Source organism: Cryptotermes secundus, unplaced genomic scaffold, assembly GCF_002891405.2.
Source record: "Cryptotermes secundus unplaced genomic scaffold, Csec_1.0 scaffold184, whole genome shotgun sequence".
NCBI classification, from domain to species: Eukaryota; Metazoa; Arthropoda; class Insecta; order Blattodea; family Kalotermitidae; genus Cryptotermes; species Cryptotermes secundus.
The window spans coordinates 1,012,917-1,033,155 of record NW_019725839.1 but is presented as its reverse complement, the minus strand read 5'-3'; the positions used below and the strand labels follow the sequence as shown (position 1 = coordinate 1,033,155).

Below are 20,239 nucleotides of genomic sequence, written 5' to 3'. Positions count from 1 at the left end.
GTGAGCAAACTGACGATCACCTTCCAGACTATACGGCGTCACAATCTCTCTCTTCGGTTGCTCCTGGGCACGAGACAAGCAGCCGCTGCCTCTCGCTCGAGATTTGGATTCGGGAGGTGTTCCGTTCGAATTTCGGCCGCAACACCGGCTGTCCTGGCTGGGATTTTCTTGCTTTACCTCAGGCTTTCCTGGCAAATGCTGAATTAGAGCATTGTCACTTCCTACTCGCCATTCGACCCACTATCAGACGCTACATACAGTACGCTGCGCACGCACGCTGCCCTGCACTGTCAGTTGCTTCCGGTACCAGGTGTTGCGCGCCGGAAGTGGTGGGGGAGTTATCATCTGAGTGAGTCACTCACAGCAGAGGCCCCGCGCGGGTGACGATGTCCCAACAGTGGCTACCGTGGTTACGTGGCCGCCTTTCCGAAATCACTTTTCTTGTGCGGAGACTAACCTCCGTTTACAAAACGCGCTTATTAGCAACCAGAGCTTTCACCTCCGAAACTTCAGACTACGAGGCCAGTACTGTTGCTGGAGTTACGGCGCTTTGTTGTACGTAACTCAGACGGCCTCTGCCACGCACAGTGCCTGTCAACTTCACAGCTCTGGGCCATAGTTATCAACTGTTTGCTTATCACTGTAGTGGCGCTCTGCCGGAGAACTGTACGGTAGGACCTGCGCAGCAAGGCGCAGTGGCGGCGCGTAACGTCTGTGAATTGCACATGAATTTACTTTTTGTGCTTATGACGACGCTCTCGGCAAGTCGAGCTATACAACTCCGAGCGGTCGTGACCAGTTTCAAGGTACTAGATCGCTGTTCGCACTACAAGCGAAATGATGGGGTGTGATAAGATTAACAGCAATAAATTTGCATGTGCTGAGGTCACAGAGGGGCGAAGAACCACAGGCAACGCATCTCGAAAAAGAGGACTTCACACCTCCCCCCCCACCCCTCGTGCTACAACAGTCGTATGCTGTGAGTATGAAACATGGTCTCTCACGAGGCGGGAAGTACAAAGACTGAGAGTATGAAAGGTCCTGTAGTCTCCACGAGTCTACGAACACGCTGCTTTCATCTTGAGGGTAGAAGAGTACGCCCAGCAAGCAGTAACCAGAGGCTGGCCTAGTACTGGACTGCAGCGACAAGAAGAGACTGAAAATTTGGTGGCCTACTTTAATTTCTTATCCCGGCATTCGCAAGTAAACACTAAAGAAATTCCCAGTCAGAGCAGCCGGTTCTTGACCGATATTCGAATCTGATACCCCGTCACCCAGAATACATACACCGCTATGAATCTACAGTCTTAACATGTGCAGACGGGAGATGGAGTCGTCAAATCAACTACCGAGCTTCCCTACTCGCTCCGTTCCTACGAAGACTGATGTCCACCCAAGTAACGTACGAGTATATAAATTCAGTCCGTACCTCACAGGAAGCATTACGTCACCACTACAAAGCCCAGCCGGTTAATGTTGCTTAGCAGAAACAGCCGCTGTTAATGTGACAATATACGGAACACACAAATACACTATGTGGGCAGAATGCTGAGTTCGGTAATGTTTAATCAGTTATGGTACATGGAATCCAACTGTGGGGAACGAGCTCAAACTCAAACATCGAAATACTAGAACGCTACCAGTCAAAGGCACTTCGCATGATAACCAATTCCCCCTGGTATGTGCTCAACAATGTCATCCGGAATGACCTTGGTATGACTGCAGTCAAAGAATAAATAAAACAACTTAGTGTTAAATATAGTAACAGACTTAACAAGCATCCAAACGCACTAGCAACAGACCTCATGAGCCAGCCGATTCGGAAAAGAAGAGTTAAACGTTTTGCGCCAAATGCTCTGCCGGGCAGATTCTAAGCATTATATTTAGTTTATAAGCTAGACTAAGGTTACAGATGTGAGTCCTACTCCTGCAAACACAACTAATCTGTACTGATTATTATACGAAAGGCGCCTACTAATGGGGAGCCTCCTACAAGCCGATATTATATGATCCCACGGTTTGCTTATTGTAACTTTTACAGATTGCAAAAAAAAAAAAAAAGGAGACATTAATAAAAAAACATAGTTACCAAAGGAATTCAAAGGGTAAAAGCACCAAACTGTTACGATGAAAGCAGACGAACTCCCTGTATATGAGCTGTGCTTCCTCATGAATACCGTCTTTGTGCTTTGCATGGCTGACGGCTCCACTGAACGTCCCTTGTGTCGGTATGAAGGTCACGCCGTGACGTCCGATCCTTCGTCCGTCATGCTTCTCTATCCATTCCCACGTGTAGGTTTTACCTCCATGCCCCTGTACGCTTTGCTAGCGCGGTGCTTAAACACAGGTGTAGATACGCAATGCCATCATGATCACCGTGCACGCGAAAACACAATATTGAAATGTATCGTTTTAGAACTCCACGACCAAACCCCCACAGTGTTCGATATTACTTTCCTTACAGTCGATTGCTAAGAAACGGATAATTTCAGGGGAGAATGTATACTACATCATCCCATGCAGAAATTCCCCTAGTTCCAGGGACTATGTGTAATTCCAGGTGGACATGGTACCGAACTAAAGCCACAGTACAAGTGATCATCTCCAGAACGTCAAATACAAAAGGGACAACTGTCGGCAGTTCAGACTGGCAGGATGATCAGTGAATACTGAATTGCAAAGACTGTGTGGAAGGAACCGGCCGTGGCCTAATTTCAGGCACCATCTCGGCATTTGCCCGGACGGCCTGAGGAAAACCACGACTAAGCTGTCAGGACAGCAGGTCCCCTAACCGGGATATGAACCCTGGACAAAGCAACAGCGCCAGCCGATCGGCAACGAGGCGAGGCTCGCGGTCAGGCCACACACAACACACGTGAGCAGGGACTTCATCAGTTGTACCAAGCGGGCAAGCAAATTCTCTCGGAAGATGGCCACTTCCAAGACCCGGGCTCTTAGGAAAGAAACAGAGGAAGAAGTGTTAACAAGGGAAGCTTTCGGGACGATTAGTCACGACGCAAGAACTAAACAGTGCATCACGAGACGTGAATCACTGGCCGCGGGGACTCCTCGCACGAACATAACAACCCTGAGGGCGGCCGGCCGCGGTGCGGATGCAGGAAGGCCACCACGAAAACAAAAGGAGGAGAACAATGGAAACATGGGAGCCCACTGCGTAACAATTCCCACCATGCATGCATCACGGCGCAACAGACTTTCAGGCTGCTTTGGAAAGTAAGTACATCTGCTTATCTGCTTTATTGCGACAGGCCCTGATAAGTGTGCTGTTTGCTTTGGCGCTGGGGAGCGTAAGCGACAGCGCTGTTAACTTACACACCATGTTCCTACCTCACAGAAAGCATACTGCCTCATTACAAAGATCAACACGCCTTTCTTACATTGCGTGGGGCCGTGTATGAGCAAATAAATAAATTCTCCTTGGCCGATACAACCCAAAATTAAATTCACCATGAAACTCTGAACGTAGGACGTGAGTACCCACACCAGTTCAATCGCAGCGTCCACACAATGTACACTTCGTGCTCAAAACAACATGGAACACAGCTGTAAGCCGCGCTGTAGTATCTCTACTGCACCTCCCTATCCGCCGTAACTACCGACCGTGCTGAATGCAGCATGCGGCAACTGAACATGAATGTACTCCACAGAGGAGCACAGCAGCAACATGGGAACACGACACGACTGGGCTGTACAGCTCCCCACTTGTACTGGGGCAGCACGCGGCTCGAATCTCGGCTGGGACACCAGCTATCAAGACTGATATTATCTTGATTTTACTTAGTATCTCCCCCGCCCCAGATAAATGCCAATGATCCTACCATCGCCGCTACACTCTACTTCGGGAGCTGGGATAGCTCCAGCTCAGCTGGACCCCACCCAGCGTCTTATCCGATGGGTACTGGGGGCTCTTTCTTCTGGGATGAAGCTGACCACTCACATTAAGCACGGGGATACGTTTACCTTTACTGACGTGGACTGGTTGCTGTATCCTTACCGCAGTCACAGCCATGCGCACACCTGCTGTCCCACCAGCCGCACAGCATCGCGTCTCGAGTCGCACTGCCTGCCTCACGGCCCTCACGGCGGTCGCTGCCGGTCGCTGCAATGGCAAGGCGGTGTGCTTATCTGGCGTAGGCTCGAACATTGCCGACATTTCGCTCTGTGGCACATGGCAGTGCGCAGTGAAACTCAACGGTGGCAGATACTCGCAAAGTAGGCTTATGCAGTCACCGTGCTGTATGTGTGCCTGAACCAGTGTTTACGAAACTCGGTGTGTATATCATGACAACCGAGCGCATCTCAACGCCGTACTTCACAAAGCCCTCCCATCAGTTCTGTCTGTATTGAGTATCGCCTCTATTGCTGCTAGGCAACGGCTCGGGAACGTCTTTACCAAGCGGTTCGTGTCATATTAAAGGAAAGTAGGCGATCGGTTCTTCACAGAACTTCTCGTTATAATCACTGTCTCAAACTATAAACCAATCGCAACGCTCTTACCCCCACAGAAACAGAAGATCTCATTAGACGCAACCGGAGCGCTAAGAACATCCCAGTGAGCTCAGCTCACGGCGACCAAGTACGCTCACGAATCAAACACTGCAAGTTCTCAGATCGTCAGTCCTGCGGCTGGCCTACTCGATCGAGGCTTTTCGTGGTTTTCTTAGGTCCTATAGCAAACGCTGATTTGGTATCACGCAGACCCTGTACCCCCACTCTAACCCAGCAATTCCAAAATTAATATCAAAATTCTGGCCATACACAGCAAAGTCTCAGCTCAATTTCTCTCCTCTGCTCACAACAATGACTATTTACCACTTCCCAAAGCTTTACCCTACCTCGAACGTACCTCTCCTAGGAGGACGAGGGGAGTAGAAACATTTTTTGTCCCTTCGTTTTAGACTGCCGAGGGTCAATCAACCGAGAGGTCTGGCTTCTTTACCCGTCCCCCTCAGGTCGGCATGCGGCTGCACCTGGCAGGAAGTGAAACCGGATACACAAACATCTTTATCTCACGCGACGTCTGCCAGAGTCTTGGGTTCACATCTGGAGCGACTCACACCACTCCACCGAATGGAGAGGGAGGAATGCAGGAGCTTCAGTGTTTCTGGTGGAGAAACCTTGTGGTTCCCGGTAGGTGTCCAGCTGGAAGACCTAGGAAGAGATGGGTTAAACTGATCTTGGAGGAATTCTCTGTGAAACGGGCTCAGAACAGGACCTTCTGAGGGCGGGGGGCACTCCTGCTTCCTACTCTGGGGAAATCCCAAGTTCAATCACGACCCACAAATCAACAATTCTGAGTGGATTTCCTCAGTCCCTCCAGGATAATGCGGTAAAGTACCTCACGTGAGGCGCAGACCCAGCCTTCTACAGCCCTTCCAATTCATTATTCGACTCCGTACAGTCTGGGCTAGTGGGGCCCGCTATTTCGCTTCATTTTCTTACTGGTCCTCCCAGATACTGAGAACACAAAATTATAATTTCCCTGCTGTTTTGTATGACTGCATAACTCGGTCTCTCACGCTGAGGGTGTATGCGAGGAGGAATGTTTGGGCTTGGGGGGAGTCACATAGGAATGGAGAAGACTGCTTAATGAGGAGCTTCATAATTTGTGCTCTTCATCTAATATTGTTAATATTAGGGTGACGGGACCGAGAAGGACCAGATGGGTGTGACTTATAGCATGCATTGATGAAACCACAAATACATTCGAAACTTTGGTCGGAAAATCTGAATGAAAGAGGCTACTTGCGACACCTAAGAGTAGATGGGAGGATAGTACTACAATATATTGTAGTATGTAGACCAGGTGCCGTGCAACGACCGCGAGATAAGCAAATATACAGGAGCCGTTACTGAGTAACGGCTTCGCAAACAAACATATTCCCACAGCAACGGCTGAGTTACAACAATAACGAACGATGTTTTCTGTGCGGTCCGCGCCGACATGTTATATCCAGGACAATTAGTGAAAGCTAATCAGTGCAGTTTAGTTAAGTGAGACAGAGAACTGCTGCGGTTCAGTCCTTGCAAGCCGTTGTCGTGAGAAGCCGGTAGCTGAGGCACGGGGACAGTTCGGGAACGCAGAGGAAGGGAACGTCCGCTTTGGTGACGCTCTAAAAATATTTTAAAGAAATGGCGTATAAGGATGGAGTGGATTGAACTGGCTTTCGACGCGTGTCCAGTAGCAAACTGTTTTGAATGAAGTAACGACCCTTCTGGTTCTATACAGGCAGGGAGTTTCTTGATCAGCTGAGCGACTATTAGCTTCTGAGGGAGAATGGCCGTAGAGAAAGAGGCAGTGCGTGGATCAGGTTCCACGCTAGGCCTACTGGGCGTGGCATGTCCCTATCCTCTGACAAGGCAGAAACCGTCGCCTAGCAACACGCCATTGTTACGCCACAAACTGCGTGATGACACGTCGGGGTTACTGACACCTGCGGCGGCCGTCGCATTTGCATGGCCGCGTGGACAAATTAACTGCTGAGTTTTGTAAGAGGCCTTGATGTCGGTACGTAATAACGGCAAAACATCTTCATACTTTCTGGGTCATTCGAACATAAGTGAGCGCGGGACGAGTGCATCCGGAGGCAGACGGCGTCCTGCCAGTTCCTTGGATCAGGAAGTGAGGAGGGGCACGAATGTGACCAACTTCCGAATTTTTCGAAAGAGGCTCAGAAAGATGCAGAACCGCTCTGCTAACCCGCTCTGTAGGCACCAATATTGCCGTGTGCATCCTGACCTTGACACAAACAGTGACGACAACGCAAACTGTACTGATGGCGAATACCGCTGAGCTCGCCTTTCCCAGGCTTCGGGTTGTGCGACGTCCGAGGCTACCAAAAACTGGGCCGCCATATTTCTTACATCGTACCAATATCTGCCGCAACTGTGCTGAGTGATGGCTCCCAACTCTGACATGCTACTACTGCTGCTACCAAAATAAAACGCAGAGAGACCTATAGTGACGTGATGTTCATACAAAGTTTTGCTAAAATCCTTCCATTTGTTACAAAATGAAATACATGCATGGAAACACACCAGTTGCAAGGTCATGAGGGCCATGACATCTTTCTGTCTCGTAAGAATGTACCGACGTTTCGGAGAACATAATGAGAACGGCTCACACAGCTCACAGCCTGCGGTTGCTCTAATCGCATTAGAACTGTGGACACAGGAAACGCGTTGTAATTCTGAGTGATGCGGCATCTTCCGGCCATTGTTGTCTGTGACCAGGTCAAGTGACAACTGACAGTCGCTCAACATATACGTGTCACGAACATTTCGAAGCACGCCGTTTAGTGAAGAGCCTTATCGTCTAACATATGACGTAGTGTAGTCTAGTACAAGTTCACCGACGTTTCGATGGGATGTACTGCCTCAATCTTCAGGGCAGAAAAACAATTGGGGGTCTACTTCCTTAATACTCGTTGCTTGCTAGGTTTACTCTTCGTCCGTGAGGATGGAGGCAATACTTTCCTCGAACTTCTCTCAACCAGACTACACGGGGTAACATTTCAGACGACAGTGTACTGAGAGTCACTCCGTGAGAACCACAAATCCGCCTACTAGCGCTGAATGCGGCTGTGTGGAATCACATACACTGAATGGCCGCGGTGAGAGGATTTATTTTTACGTTTACTCTCAAGTTCAGTGGCTCAGATACTTTCGAGACCGCCATGTTAGCACCGTTTGCGATCGTCTGAACCTTTACAGGTACGTCCACACAGAACTCTGTGGCGGATTCGTATCCATGGTTACGCAGCGGCCCGTCCCATCTCGCGTCGGGCACTGTTACTACAGCTCGGTGCAAGTAGTACGCATAATTTTCCGCTAGATGTCACACCTTCCCTGCAGAGTGGAAATTTCACGTGCTTTCCCGACATGAGTGAAACCTGAAGTAATGTTCCGACATGTGCACAAATTGAAAAAGAAAGCAAAGTGTCGCTTTCACACGAGAGAGGAAGGGTGGAGCGGGGAACAAACTGCAACAAAGTATCTGCCACTCATCACGATCGTCTGGCAGCTGCAACCTCACTACATGTCTTTGTAGAATTCGTATTAATATTATTCTGCCTGCTGCTCCATCTTCCAAGCCGCGGTTTATCAAAGCCATAGCCGCCATAATGAAGCCAGGAAGTGTAGAAATCATGAGCTTAACATCGCCACTTGACCAATCTTAAGCGCAGGCTACATTTTACAGGTCTACCCCCGAACTCCTTGCAGCCTGAAGTCCATCTACATAACCCACACACAAATGAACGCCTGCTGAGGCCTGTCGGCAGGCTTTGGCGACGCGAACACGTGACGGTGAAGATTCCACTCTGCCTCCTTGCCCTGCTTTACGAGAGTGACGACGGAGTCACTTTTACCAGACTACACGGCGCCACATCCCACAAGACACGAAACTACACACAAAGCCCACTTTACTCACCCAGGCAGTCGGCGTCCTCTCCACTGCATCCGGGCGCGGAAAATGTGGACGCTGTGTCTTCACTGGCTTGGGCGACGTGACGCGGCGCCACGCGCAGGCTGTGACGCAGCGGCGCCATGCGCAAGAGACGCGGGGCAGAGCTGTCCAGAGCGGTGAGGGGTCGCTCTGATGGGCGGAAGAGGACCATCTCTGTAACAAGAACACACGAAGTTTCACAAAACATGCCCCTCACATCCCGCTTCTTCTTACAGATTCATTTTAATATTATCCTGCACCTGCGCCCAAATCTTCTAAGAGGTCTCTTCCGTTGAGATTTTCCAATAAAAATCTTGTATTGCCATGAGCGCTACACGACCCTCCCATCTGATCACCCCAGCAACATTCAGTGAAGGCCACAAAACATGAAGCTCCTCATTCTGCAATTTTCTCCACCCTCTTGTCAGTCTCTTCCCCCTCAGACCAAACGTTCCTAGCACCCCGGCGTTGCTGTCCTCGCAACCTGGATTCCGCGGTTCGATGCAGCTCTGCAACGCCGAGCCGAAGTGCTGCCAATGAGCAACAGTCATTAACATCACGGCCTTCTGAAACCAGTCACGTCTAGAGTGAGGACTTGACAACCTGAGAAAAACCACGATATGAAGCCGACGAAGGAGCAGGTCAGGCGAGGCAAACTGAACGGTTCCAAGGTGGTTCTGTTGGCCAGAGCTAGAGCCCTCGTCTAGACATCGTGGAAATCTGCTCCCACGCGTGTTGCAAGTCTTAACGGCGGCGGGATGCTTAGACGCGGAACTAGCCTTTCATGTTCAACTTAGAAATAAGTAATTATCTCTCTGCATGTGAGAGCCAGTTCAATGTCTGTGTTACATAAAGCGACTGATCAGAGGTGTGACTTGGAAAGTTCTTGCTCGCTCACCCGTCACTTCTCACCACTGAACCGAAACGTCAGCAAGGTCGAAATGCAGTGATCTGCAGTCACCATAGCAACCGTCACATTATCATTATCATCAGGTGCTGCTGTTGGCAGGCAATTTAACCATGTCGTATCAGCAACAAGGGTTACTTAGAGTCGATCCATCATGTGGCTGTGGAAGGTGAGGCGATAGGTTAGTCATTTCGCATTGCTTCATCAACTGCTTGCTATACACAGCCGAACTGCAGGGTGACTAGGAAAGAACACAGAAAAGTACTATCCTAGCATTCGAAAGACGGAACTGTGAGAACGGACACAAGACACGAGGCAGAAGAGCGACACGGCCTCCAGCAGACAGTACATAGCACACTGGGTCTCACCTCACAGAAAACACACTGCGACTCGGTTAATGTTTGGGCAAGCAACCGCTGTTTATTGTGGGAATAATATATACTGTAAGAAAAATGTGGCGTTACTGAAGGCGGTAAATATAGTTACCACTGTGCTATAAATGGTTAACAGTAACTGTGCTGGACCTGACGTTCTTACAACGGCCATTATGAAGAACGCCTTGATCCACTGTTGCACAGAGGCGCGGTGTGCGGGATCCGTTTGCGGCAGACCGCAAGAATGTAGCAGCGCTGGGCTCCCGCGCTTCGGCACAACACACGCGTGGAGTGCTCCAGCCGCCTTTATCCTGAGGGAGTAAGTCCCGATGCCTGTAACAGCTGTTCCTGTCCAAACAAATGCTGCGTCAGACCAAGCCCCCGTAAGCACTGGTGGGATGGCTGCCTCAGCGCCACGGTGTCTACCACAATCCCCACACACGGCCTTCTGTTTCCGAGACGTACGTGCACCGCCTTCCTGATGATTTCTGCTACTCGAACCGCCAAATATGGCGGCCGATGTCAACAGGAAGAGGGGCCATCTTGGACGTGTCGAATGAACTTCCTCATGGCGGCATGCGCTCAACAGTGACACATGTTTCGGTTTCATGTCACACATCACGACAGAATTGGAACAAACTAGGCGTCTGCTTCCAACAGCCCTTCCCTCCGCATTCGCCCAGTTTCATCTGCAAGAGGCGCGGGGCGTGTGAATTGCCTGCCGTATTACAGACGATATTCTGGTAGGGGAAAGGTTCTGATATCGATTTCGTGGGGATGAAGTTAACCCTGCATCCAACGCACCCTGCTCCCTGAAGCAGCATCCCCTCACAAAGCATGGGGTGAATTCCTCCACAGACGGTAGGGGAGTTCGTCTCGCCCCTGCTGGCTGCCCTATTAACAAGGCCTGCCTGCACCTGTAAACTCCGCCGTACGAAGATCCAGTGCGCTCTCCTCTGCTGTCACAGCACACGGAGGAACATACCGTTGACGTCTTCAGGGTAGAAGAGAACGCAACTTCAATCCCAGTTGTGGGAGGGTTCAATCGAAATTCAGTTAAAACCCATAGCGACGTGTTGTCATGGCTGACAAACCACAAAGCGCTTAGTCGGTCGCGTCTTGTTCCATCGGCTCCTCTGGCGGTGTCACGATTATGGCCTCGGTTCCGGAGGGTCAGAAGTCAGCTCCGCGCTCCGTACGTCTTCAATCCAATGTGTGGGCTTCGAAAAGACTCGAACCCCTTCCTTCAACCCGGGGCATCCAGAACCTGTACGACTTGCTGTTCGCTGCACCGACAGCCACAACGTTATGCAATCGTACTCGGTTCGCATCTCGGTCGGGTGACCGGCTATTCTGAGTTTGTTTATGTGCTTCTCGGCTCCTCCAGCACCAAGATCGCTTCCTTCCATACCCCTTCCAATTCATCATTCATCATCATCCTACCACGACGCTATACCGTCTCCTGACGACAGAAACGTTACTCAGACGGGCTAGGATCCTTTATGATAAGCCACTGGTCGCTCGGCCAGTCAACAAATTCCCTGCGTCTCATGAAACCTGCAAGCTCATTACCGTGTTCACAACAGCTCGCCACAGGACCGTATCCTGAGCCAAACTGTAATATTATCTGCCCATCTATGCCTAGTTCTTCCAAGTGGTTTCTTCTTTTCAGCTGTCATATCGCGCACCCTGCACTGTCATGATGATCAACTGAAGTTGGAGCGCTGGCCACTTAGTTCACTCTTTCTCCGGAGCCAGACGGGGGATGCAGGGGGTTGCAATGAAGCAAGAGCTCCACTCTTCTGAGGGTGAAAAGTTATTTGCGGCTCAAGACGGGGCGAAAACGTGTAGGGGATGATAAGGCCATAAAAACACGACCCTTACCTCCTCCATCTCCCAGGGGCCCTAAGACATGACATGGGTGTGCGCGTGGAGCTCACGTTATGAGCAGGACGAGAAGGGAGAAAAATACACTTGGAGGAGCTTCGTGATTTGTACTCTTCATCAGGTATTGTTAGAGCAAATGAGTGGGGGCATGTAGCACGCAATGGATAAATGACAAATGCTTACAAAATTGTGATCGAGGAACCTGAAGGAGAGGGACGGCTTATTAGACCTAGACATTGATGGGGCATAGTACTAAACTGGATCATATGCAAGCACGGAGTAAGGGAGTGACTTGCAAGAACCTGCCCAAGGCCGTTCCACGGAGCGAACCTTCGTGTCCCATACAAAGGGGTGAACTTCTACAGACTTCTCAAGAAGGAACTGAAAGATGTGGCGGGAAACGGGAGAACGCTCATCTCAACAGTCGGTCCCAGGGATTGAACTCAGAACTTACATACGTCTGCCAGTGTTCGTCTTCGCCTTGCCAAAAAAAAAAACAAAGCCCAGTAGCTGACAGGACGGTTGGCAAGCCTGCGAGATAGATCTCGTTGCCACGCAAACGAAACCGGAAATGATGAGCAGCGACTGATAAGAGCATTAGTGCGGACCCGGCAACGGCTCCGTTAACAGTTGACACAAACACGACAGGGCTGGCAACTCTGCAATATTATCATTACTATTACTTAACTGGGAGCACCATGCTGCAAGCGGGAAGGTCGCGGGTTCAAGTCCTGATGAGGTCATTGGATTTTTCAGTTGATCCGATCCTTGCAGCCGCACTATGGCCCTGGGGTTGACTCAGCCTCTAACAGAAATGAGAACCAGGAATATTCTTGGGGGTAAAGGGCAGCCGTCGCGTAGGGCTGACAACCTTAGCGCCATCTGTGAGCCGATTTTCTAGAAAATGTGGGAGCCTCGACGCCTCAGAACCCTATGGGCCTCCATGGCCTGATACGAAGGAAGTGGTCATGGCATACTTTACATACGTTTCCATATATTTCTCCGGGGACTGTTGCAATAACACGTGACGTCGGGCCCGTTACCTCCCGGCCGGAGAAGTAGCCGTGGCCAGCAACAGATGGCGCACAGTGGCGACACACTGCCATGACAACTGGAGACCTGCCGCTCCTACTCGGTTCGTATCCAGGCCTGTACTTCCTTCATCTGGATGCTCCCGTAAGGCCAAGACAGAAAGATAATATTAAAATGAATATCAGGAAATTGGGTGTCCGGCACACCCTGCTCCTAAACCGCCAGCAGTCGCACGGCCTCCTACTGCCTACACGCCTTATGTCACCACAAGTTCCAGTATGTTATGCAGCATCACCGAAATGCCTGCTACACCAGTCCGGCACTGCCTCGCGCTGTCAACATGGTGCACACGACAAGCGTCGACCTCAGGACCGCAGCAGAGCATGCAACGCTGCAGCATTTGGCAGGTGAAGAGCCACGTGGAAGTCAGCGGACGTTTCGGAGGAACATGTCGTCTCCATATTCAGGACAGAAGAGTAAACCGCACAAGAAACCAGCAACAAGCATCAGTAAAAACAGCTGACAGCTGTCTCCCTGTAGCACAATGGCAGCTAATTTCACTGCTGAAACGACTACTACTACTACTACTACTACTACTACTACTACTACTACTACTACTACTACTACTACTGCTGCTGCTGCTGCTGCTGCTGCTGCTGCTGCTGTCGCCATCGCTATCAATAACAACAACAATGGTATGTCACTTTAGGTGACGCCTTGAGGTTAAGCCACGGTCTGAACGCAGTGGAAAAAAGGAAATCTGTTGCTCCACAGCGCGAGGCCGCATGCTGCCCACTGCTGCGCGGCTTGTAACCTTCTAAGGCCGGACATAACAGAGATGACGGGTATTCTCGTTTCCGGACGTTACTCACGTCAGCTCCCGCATGCAAAGCGCCTGCAGCAATATACATTTCTGTTCCTAACGCACAGAAAACACAACGCGTCTTCATTACAAAGACCAACCAAATGCACAAACGCACTGTGTGGGCAAAACAAGAGCTACTTCAATGTTAAAGCGGCGGTACGTATAGTTACCGCTATGCGTGTGACAGTCCACTGACCTTGTGAACCTAATCATTTTGTCATGTTTAACCTCGAGAAATTTCTGAGACAAGAAGTTAAGATGCAGGCCAACAGAAAGACAATCCAATTTGCCCTAAACCTGAGTCACTGTTGCACGCGCGTCTGGTGTGTTCTCCTGTGTGAGTCAGTCTCTCAGTCTCAAGCAACTGTCCTTCAGAGATGATTTCGGGGGCGAAGCACCAAGGTCGCGCTCCACCTCACATGGGACCCCGCCTATCGCTCGTCACTACCCGCGACTCACAGCGGTTCCCGGACCGCACATGACCCTGAGGACCCTGAGGTCGGGCTCCTATCTCTCCCCTCAGAACGCTGGTATCTGTCTCCCAACGTGCAAGGCGCCCTGGTCCCAGTTGAAAGTACGCCGCAACTGTGTCCAGAGCAGCTCCTGGCCCCGCCCACCAGGGGATAAAGAGTGACGTCACACACAAAGGAACCCGCGGAAGCAAGTCTCCAGAGTGAGCCCATGTGTCCGTCCGCACGTAACAACTCGAGGGGCCGGGCGAGGAGACAAGAGTCGTGCTCTTTTCGTACGGGTGATGAACACTGTAACTTTCAATTGTTGCAGAGTGAGGGAATTAAGTTGAAACCGGGGAAACTTCCCTGCTGTCAGGTTTCTGAATACGATCCGTTCTGACATCGCATTACGTAACTGCGGCGGCGCACTCGAAGCGTACACTTGGACTTCGGAACAACCGACACTTCCGCGCGTTTCCGCGGCAACACGCGCGACAGCCGCTTCCTTGTTTCCGTCTGCCAAAACAATCCGCTGCAAGAAAGTCCGCCTGTTGCGCTTTCTATAGGCGACATGGCTTCCTGCGGCCCGGAGCAATGCCACTGAAACGGAAAACAATATTACAACTGGATTGACTGTATGCTTTCCCGGGAACATGAATGTGTTTCCTGTCTCTCGCTACTGCTTCTGTTCGTCCCGATAGATACACGCACTAGCGAGTTACGCTGGGACAACGCGCAGACACACGCGTACGCCGTTCCTGTTGTCTGATTTTAACCCAAACTGCAATGTCTACGCGAACTTCATATGAAGTTTCATGAAGATGGTGCCAGCAGATCTTGAGTTGCTGCGTAGCAAGTCGATAGGCGCGACTTTGCATTGCCTCAAAAACTGTCTTACGGTCATGCATAAAGGACGCGTCATCCTACTAGTGGCTGCCGTCGATACGAACATTACAGCTCGAGCAATCGCTGTAGCAACGGCTGGTTTGCGCCGATGAATCAAAGAGTTAGAATCCGGGGAATTTGGAGCCGTCATTTGTGATGTATCCAAGGTTAGCGAACAGTTCCCAAGAAATTTAACCGACGTGCAGACGTTTCTGCGGGGGCGCCCATGCGTGACGAAGAAATCTCACAGGCTGTCACATGGCTTGCATTAGGGCAGGCGTCTTTACAGTGCCCTATCAGTGCGCTGTCCTAACCCTCTTGTGATATTCTGCCAGCTGAGACGTCAACTACAGCATGCAATACAACAAATGGATCATTCTTCAGACAAGAGATATCACAGACGTTTCGGGCAGCACATTATCCAAACCTCTGTCCTGAAGTTATCACTTGACAGGGTACAGGGTTAAGAGACGAAAGCTTTCTTCTCACTCAGATATGAAACAGCGTGAAGGTCGTAAAGTAGATCACGAAACGTCATGAGGAGGGCCAATATGGCGCCGTGCGAACTTGAGAAGTCCGTTGGCTCCTGAAGTACCGTCTTGGATACAATCTGTAATTCCATGCAGCTGGGTCCTTGAGAAGCTGACAGGTTCTCATTGCATACTGCCCGCATTTTCTGGAACCCCAAAGTTCGGCGAAGTTCATTAGCGCGGTATGTGTCACTCCAGGGCCCCGCGGGGCCCCAAACGAACCACTGGCCTTCTTATACAGAAAGTGGTTAGGCGGGCTGCGGAATGTAGGCACTGACGAGTCAAACCTGTCATCTGACGTCACAACAGTGTCCGACCGACTGAATGTCTGACGTTTATGTAAAAAACATTTAAAGATTCAGTTCCCACTTCACAGAAAACAGTCTACAACCATTACAAAGACAACCAGCAGCATACTACACATACACATGTAATGGGCGGAGAAAGTGTAGAGCTTGTGAAGAGCCGTCGGTGCGTAAGGGAACCACCCCCAGGACTGCCAACTTCTGAACACCGCACAGCCGACCTACAGCCATCCTGACATGGGGGGGCAGAAATCCCGGCCGAGGCACCAGCTATCCAGACTGAAGTCCATGGCTTCCCTCAGTCCCTGCAGGAAAATTCCGGCGCAGTACCTCTTCCTTGCAAATCCTTTTCAGCAGCCGTGGAGGTAATGCGCCACAAATTCCGAGTCCAGCGGGCGGTGTGACAGCAGAACACGTACATCCGTTCCCCTTCCTAACAACAATCGGAATTCGTGGCAGCTGTACACCAGCGCCGAGAACAGCGAACCGAAGCTGCAAGACACAACACTAACAAACAAACTAACTCCATGGAGCAGACTCCTTCTCCTCAACCTGGTCTAGAAATCCGAAGGTTCATTACCGTGTTCCAGCGGAACGTGTTCTGAGAAAGCTGAACCGAGCCCACACCTTCACACACTGTTTCTTTGAGATTCGCTTTAATATTACGTTGCCATCCACCCTGAGTTCTCCGACTCACCCCCCCCCCCACGCGTTAAACAAACCGCGTTTTGAGAAGTCGTTCCGAGCAACAGGACAAAGGGTCTGGGGCCAGGAAGTGGCCGGACATCTGCTTTCTGTCCGCTCCAACCTGCCCTGTGGAAGCGTCACACAGCTCCTTGCCACGGGATACGAACCGCACACGGTTGAGTAGTATCCAGTCTACCAAACTGTGTGTGCAGTATTCTTTTACGGGAGTTGAGCAATTGATAACTGATATCAGAATACATCTTAGCCCTATAAAGCACGGTTGTAACTATATGTACGATTTGCTTGAAAATACAAAACCTCCGCATTCTGCCCACAGAGTGTGTGTGTGTTCCGTATGGTTCTCACACCAAACAGCGGCTGTTTCCTTAAACAGCATTAACCGTTGGTCTCTGTAGCGGAGACGTAATGTTTCCTGTGAGGTACGGACTGAATTCTTATATCGGCTTCAAATGCGTAATGACGCCTCCTTTCTAATCACGCAGGCACTTTAACACGTTATACATTTTAATATTAGCTCATCCTGCAATATGGGTACTTTGCAAGTTTCTATATCAAAATTACGTATGCCTTTTCTCGTTGTACCGATCTTCGTCAACAATAATGTCCAAACACACAACCTACCGATGGAGGTACAATGGATACGAATTCAAGTTGTTAAGATCAGGACGTACTTAGGAGGCGAGTTGTAACACTGCCGTGCTACCAAGCACATGTCAGCAACAAATCCGGTTTACGTAACATCACACAAATGCGACCACAACTGTTTAGTAAGTGCAACAACAAACAACACCAGGCACACTGCTGCAATTTCACGACAGCTGACAGACCTGCTGTTGACCTGGCAACGTTACAGAGACTCAAACCCACCTACTGATAACTTCAGTCCTTCTTCTCAGGCCTTACTGTTTCAAATAACCAAATTAAACTCAAACGAAAGTCCCTGCGCTGAGCCGGGGCTAGCACGTCACTTTCCTTCCCGATGCCTTCCTCTCCAAATTCGGGATAACGCACCAGAGAGAACCTACGGCCCTTGTTGCCAAGTCAGTTAACATGTGACTGTCTACCCTTCCTTCACGATGTCAATTGAGTTATATGAGCACAGACAAGCTGCAAGCCCAGTACACATGAGCCGCACAACAAAATAATTGTGAAGTACTGAACGTCACTTACGAAACGTCATCTAACTCTTGTTAGCTTAGCTTGCCTACAGGCACTTCCGGGCTGCTGCAATCATCTATTGTTGTCTCCTGTTCATTCCACAGCAAAGTCGATGCAACATAACCCGAAGAACGAACATAAAGTTCGATACTGAAGGATTCTCGTCATCAGCCACTGCACAGTGCCACAGAACGCGGGGATAAACATCCCAGACTAAATTCTGCAATATTTCAAATGCCATATAAATGATCAAGCCTTCATATTATAAAACCACGTCGTCAGTTTCTCACTGGTCACCCGTTTCGATGGTCTCCCCTGTCACCGAACTTCACTCCCCAATTCAGTTGTTTGCAACTGTTTAACGCCGCGGTTGCTCTATTCTCGTCCCGGAATCTGCGGCTGGCGCGTGGGGCCCGTTATCGCGCAGTTCCCCGTCGCAGCCTCACATGCGGATGTGGAAAATTAACGCGACAGAGAAATGTGAACCCCGTAGTGAGCGAGAGCACGGAGAAGTGTGAAAAGCCGGAACAGGCAAGCAGTAACCACCGCTTTTCAATGGCAACTGGAACCTCAGGAGCCTGGAAACCTGACGTTCATAACCTCAATTACCACTCACCGGGAAGTAGCGCGCTGCGGTTGCTAGCTCTGACACTCGACACTCACCGTTACCACACCACTGCTCAGCCTGCAATGCACTGCGAGGGTCGCCCGTCATCAGAACTCCGAGCGGACGTGGTGTTCTGCCTCCAGACCGAGCCACTGTCGCCGTGACGTAACGGTGGATCAGCTGTGTATGTGACGTGTGACAGACAGCAAATAGTAACACGAGACGCCTGCTAAAAGGGAACATGTCACAGAGCAACTGTAGTCTGTTCTACGGCCCTGTCAGTAGCTAAACCACACAGCGTCCAAGGACAGGATGACACGAACGGCGTCTGGTACGAAGCCGTCGTAACGTAAGCGAGGAATTTTGCCGGAAGGACTGACAACAAGCACACAGAAACTCGGTTACGATAGCCGTTGGGTCGGCCGAGTTTCGAACCCAATGTATGGGTAGAAAGACAGCTGAACTCGAGCAGCTTAGTGTAGCGGTAGCGTTTTCCTCATTCTCCGGATATGAAAGGCTAAACAGGTGACCTCCATGCAAACCGGCCACGACCGTTCCATTCTAAGTCCCTTATAGCTAGTTCGCATGTCTCTTGACAACATGCGTGTTCGGAACAGCGTCGTAAAATATCCAAAATTGTTTAATCACAAACTGTGGGGGGGGGTGTATGTGTGTCTACTGTTCATTACGGACGCTGCCAGCTGCTGAGCCAACAGGCAGGCCTTTAATGTCGAGTTGCAGAATGATGAGTGAATAATACATTTGAGGGGATTGGAAGGAAGCGGTCGTGGCCTACTCTGATACATCATCCCGCCATTTGCTTTGAAGGCTACAAGCCGGTCTCGGGGTCGAGATTTGAAGAAGAGATCTCCCGAAAACGAGGCAGGGCAGAAGCAGGCGCAACGTGGGGTCAATGTAACGGAAGAAGGCAAACGAGCGGACACAGCGTGTGAAGCTTCTCACGGCTCAGCCCAGCGTGGGACAGAGGGCAGGCCCCACACAGCGCTGAGCTAACCTGCGTGAGAGGCTGATACAAGCTTACTGGCGTTTCGGAGGAGCGTACAGCCTCTATCTGCAGGGTCTAAGAATGAGCCAACCAAGCAGCAGGCAGAGTGATTCTGGTTGCTGTTGCTGCGTTGGCTCACTCTTAAACCCTGAAGACGGAGGCAGTATAATGCTCCTAAACTTCGCTGAACTGTTGCACACAGACGTATCTGGCACTCAGTGCCGTTCCTACTTAACTCCCCGATACATCGATTCATTCAGAGCGCCTAAACACAAAACTCCGATACGCAGAATTGTACGGATTTCGCCAGACATCGCGACAAGAGCCAATCTTGCTTCAAGCAGGATGCTTCGCCTAGCGCGGGCGTGGAGTTTCCTTCCTTATCGGCGCGACCAACGCTGAGGGCCTCCACTGCTGTGATACAGAATAGAACAGCACGCGGCGCTTCATTGTTGGACTGCAGTCGTGGCCTACTTTAATGCTGGGGGGATAAGAACAATTGTGACAGTTCCGAAGCTTAAACGGACCACCCTGTTACTGTACCAGATACATCATCATCATCAGTAATCTGTCAAGACGACTGGTCCACAGTCTCTTTCAAAACAGTTCCTCCACTTGATGCGATCTAGAGCTTTCTCCTTCAAATGACAGTATCCTCTTCTGTCCCCAAGGTCATCCAGCATCTTCTTACGTCTTCTTCCTCGTCTCCCTGTCACTTCTATCCGCCCCTCTATATTTCCTTCGATAACTTGTTTTAGAAGGCAGTTTCTGCGTAAAACATGACCAATCCAATTGGCCTTCCGTTTTCTTATTTCGTGTAGGATATTCCTCTGCTCACTGACTCTAATTAACACTTCTTCATTTCTCACATAATCGGTCCAACTGATCTTCTCCATTCTTCCCCAACACCACATTTCGAAACTTTCCAGATGTTTCTGATCTACTGCCCTAAGTGTCCATGTTTCAGCCCCATACAGAGCTATGCTCCAAATGTAGCATTTCACTAGTTTCTTCCTCAAATTTAAGTCCAATTTGCTGGTAAAAAGATTCTTCTTC

The 20,239-nt window shown here is 50.3% G+C and overlaps 1 protein-coding gene across 6 annotated transcripts in view; it reads right to left on the bottom strand.

The window, feature by feature from the left end:
• The window catches only part of LOC111863561 (partitioning defective 3 homolog), a 94,880-nt gene that overhangs the window by 8,164 nt on the left and 66,477 nt on the right, over nucleotides 1–20,239 (bottom strand). For 2 of the 6 annotated variants that reach the window (XR_004512917.1, XM_033751112.1), the window contains exon 2: nucleotides 8,453–8,641. Coding sequence is in view for 1 of the 6 variants with exons in the window: in XM_033751112.1 (XP_033607003.1) it covers nucleotides 8,453–8,641 (189 nt within the window). In the remaining 5 variants the exon portion in view is untranslated. Of the gene's footprint in view, nucleotides 1–3,981; nucleotides 4,100–8,452; nucleotides 8,642–17,582; nucleotides 17,729–18,186; nucleotides 18,261–20,239 lie in introns of those variants that run through there. The other 4 variants (XR_002842617.2, XR_002842616.2, XR_002842618.2 and 1 more) reach the window with 4 other exon arrangements.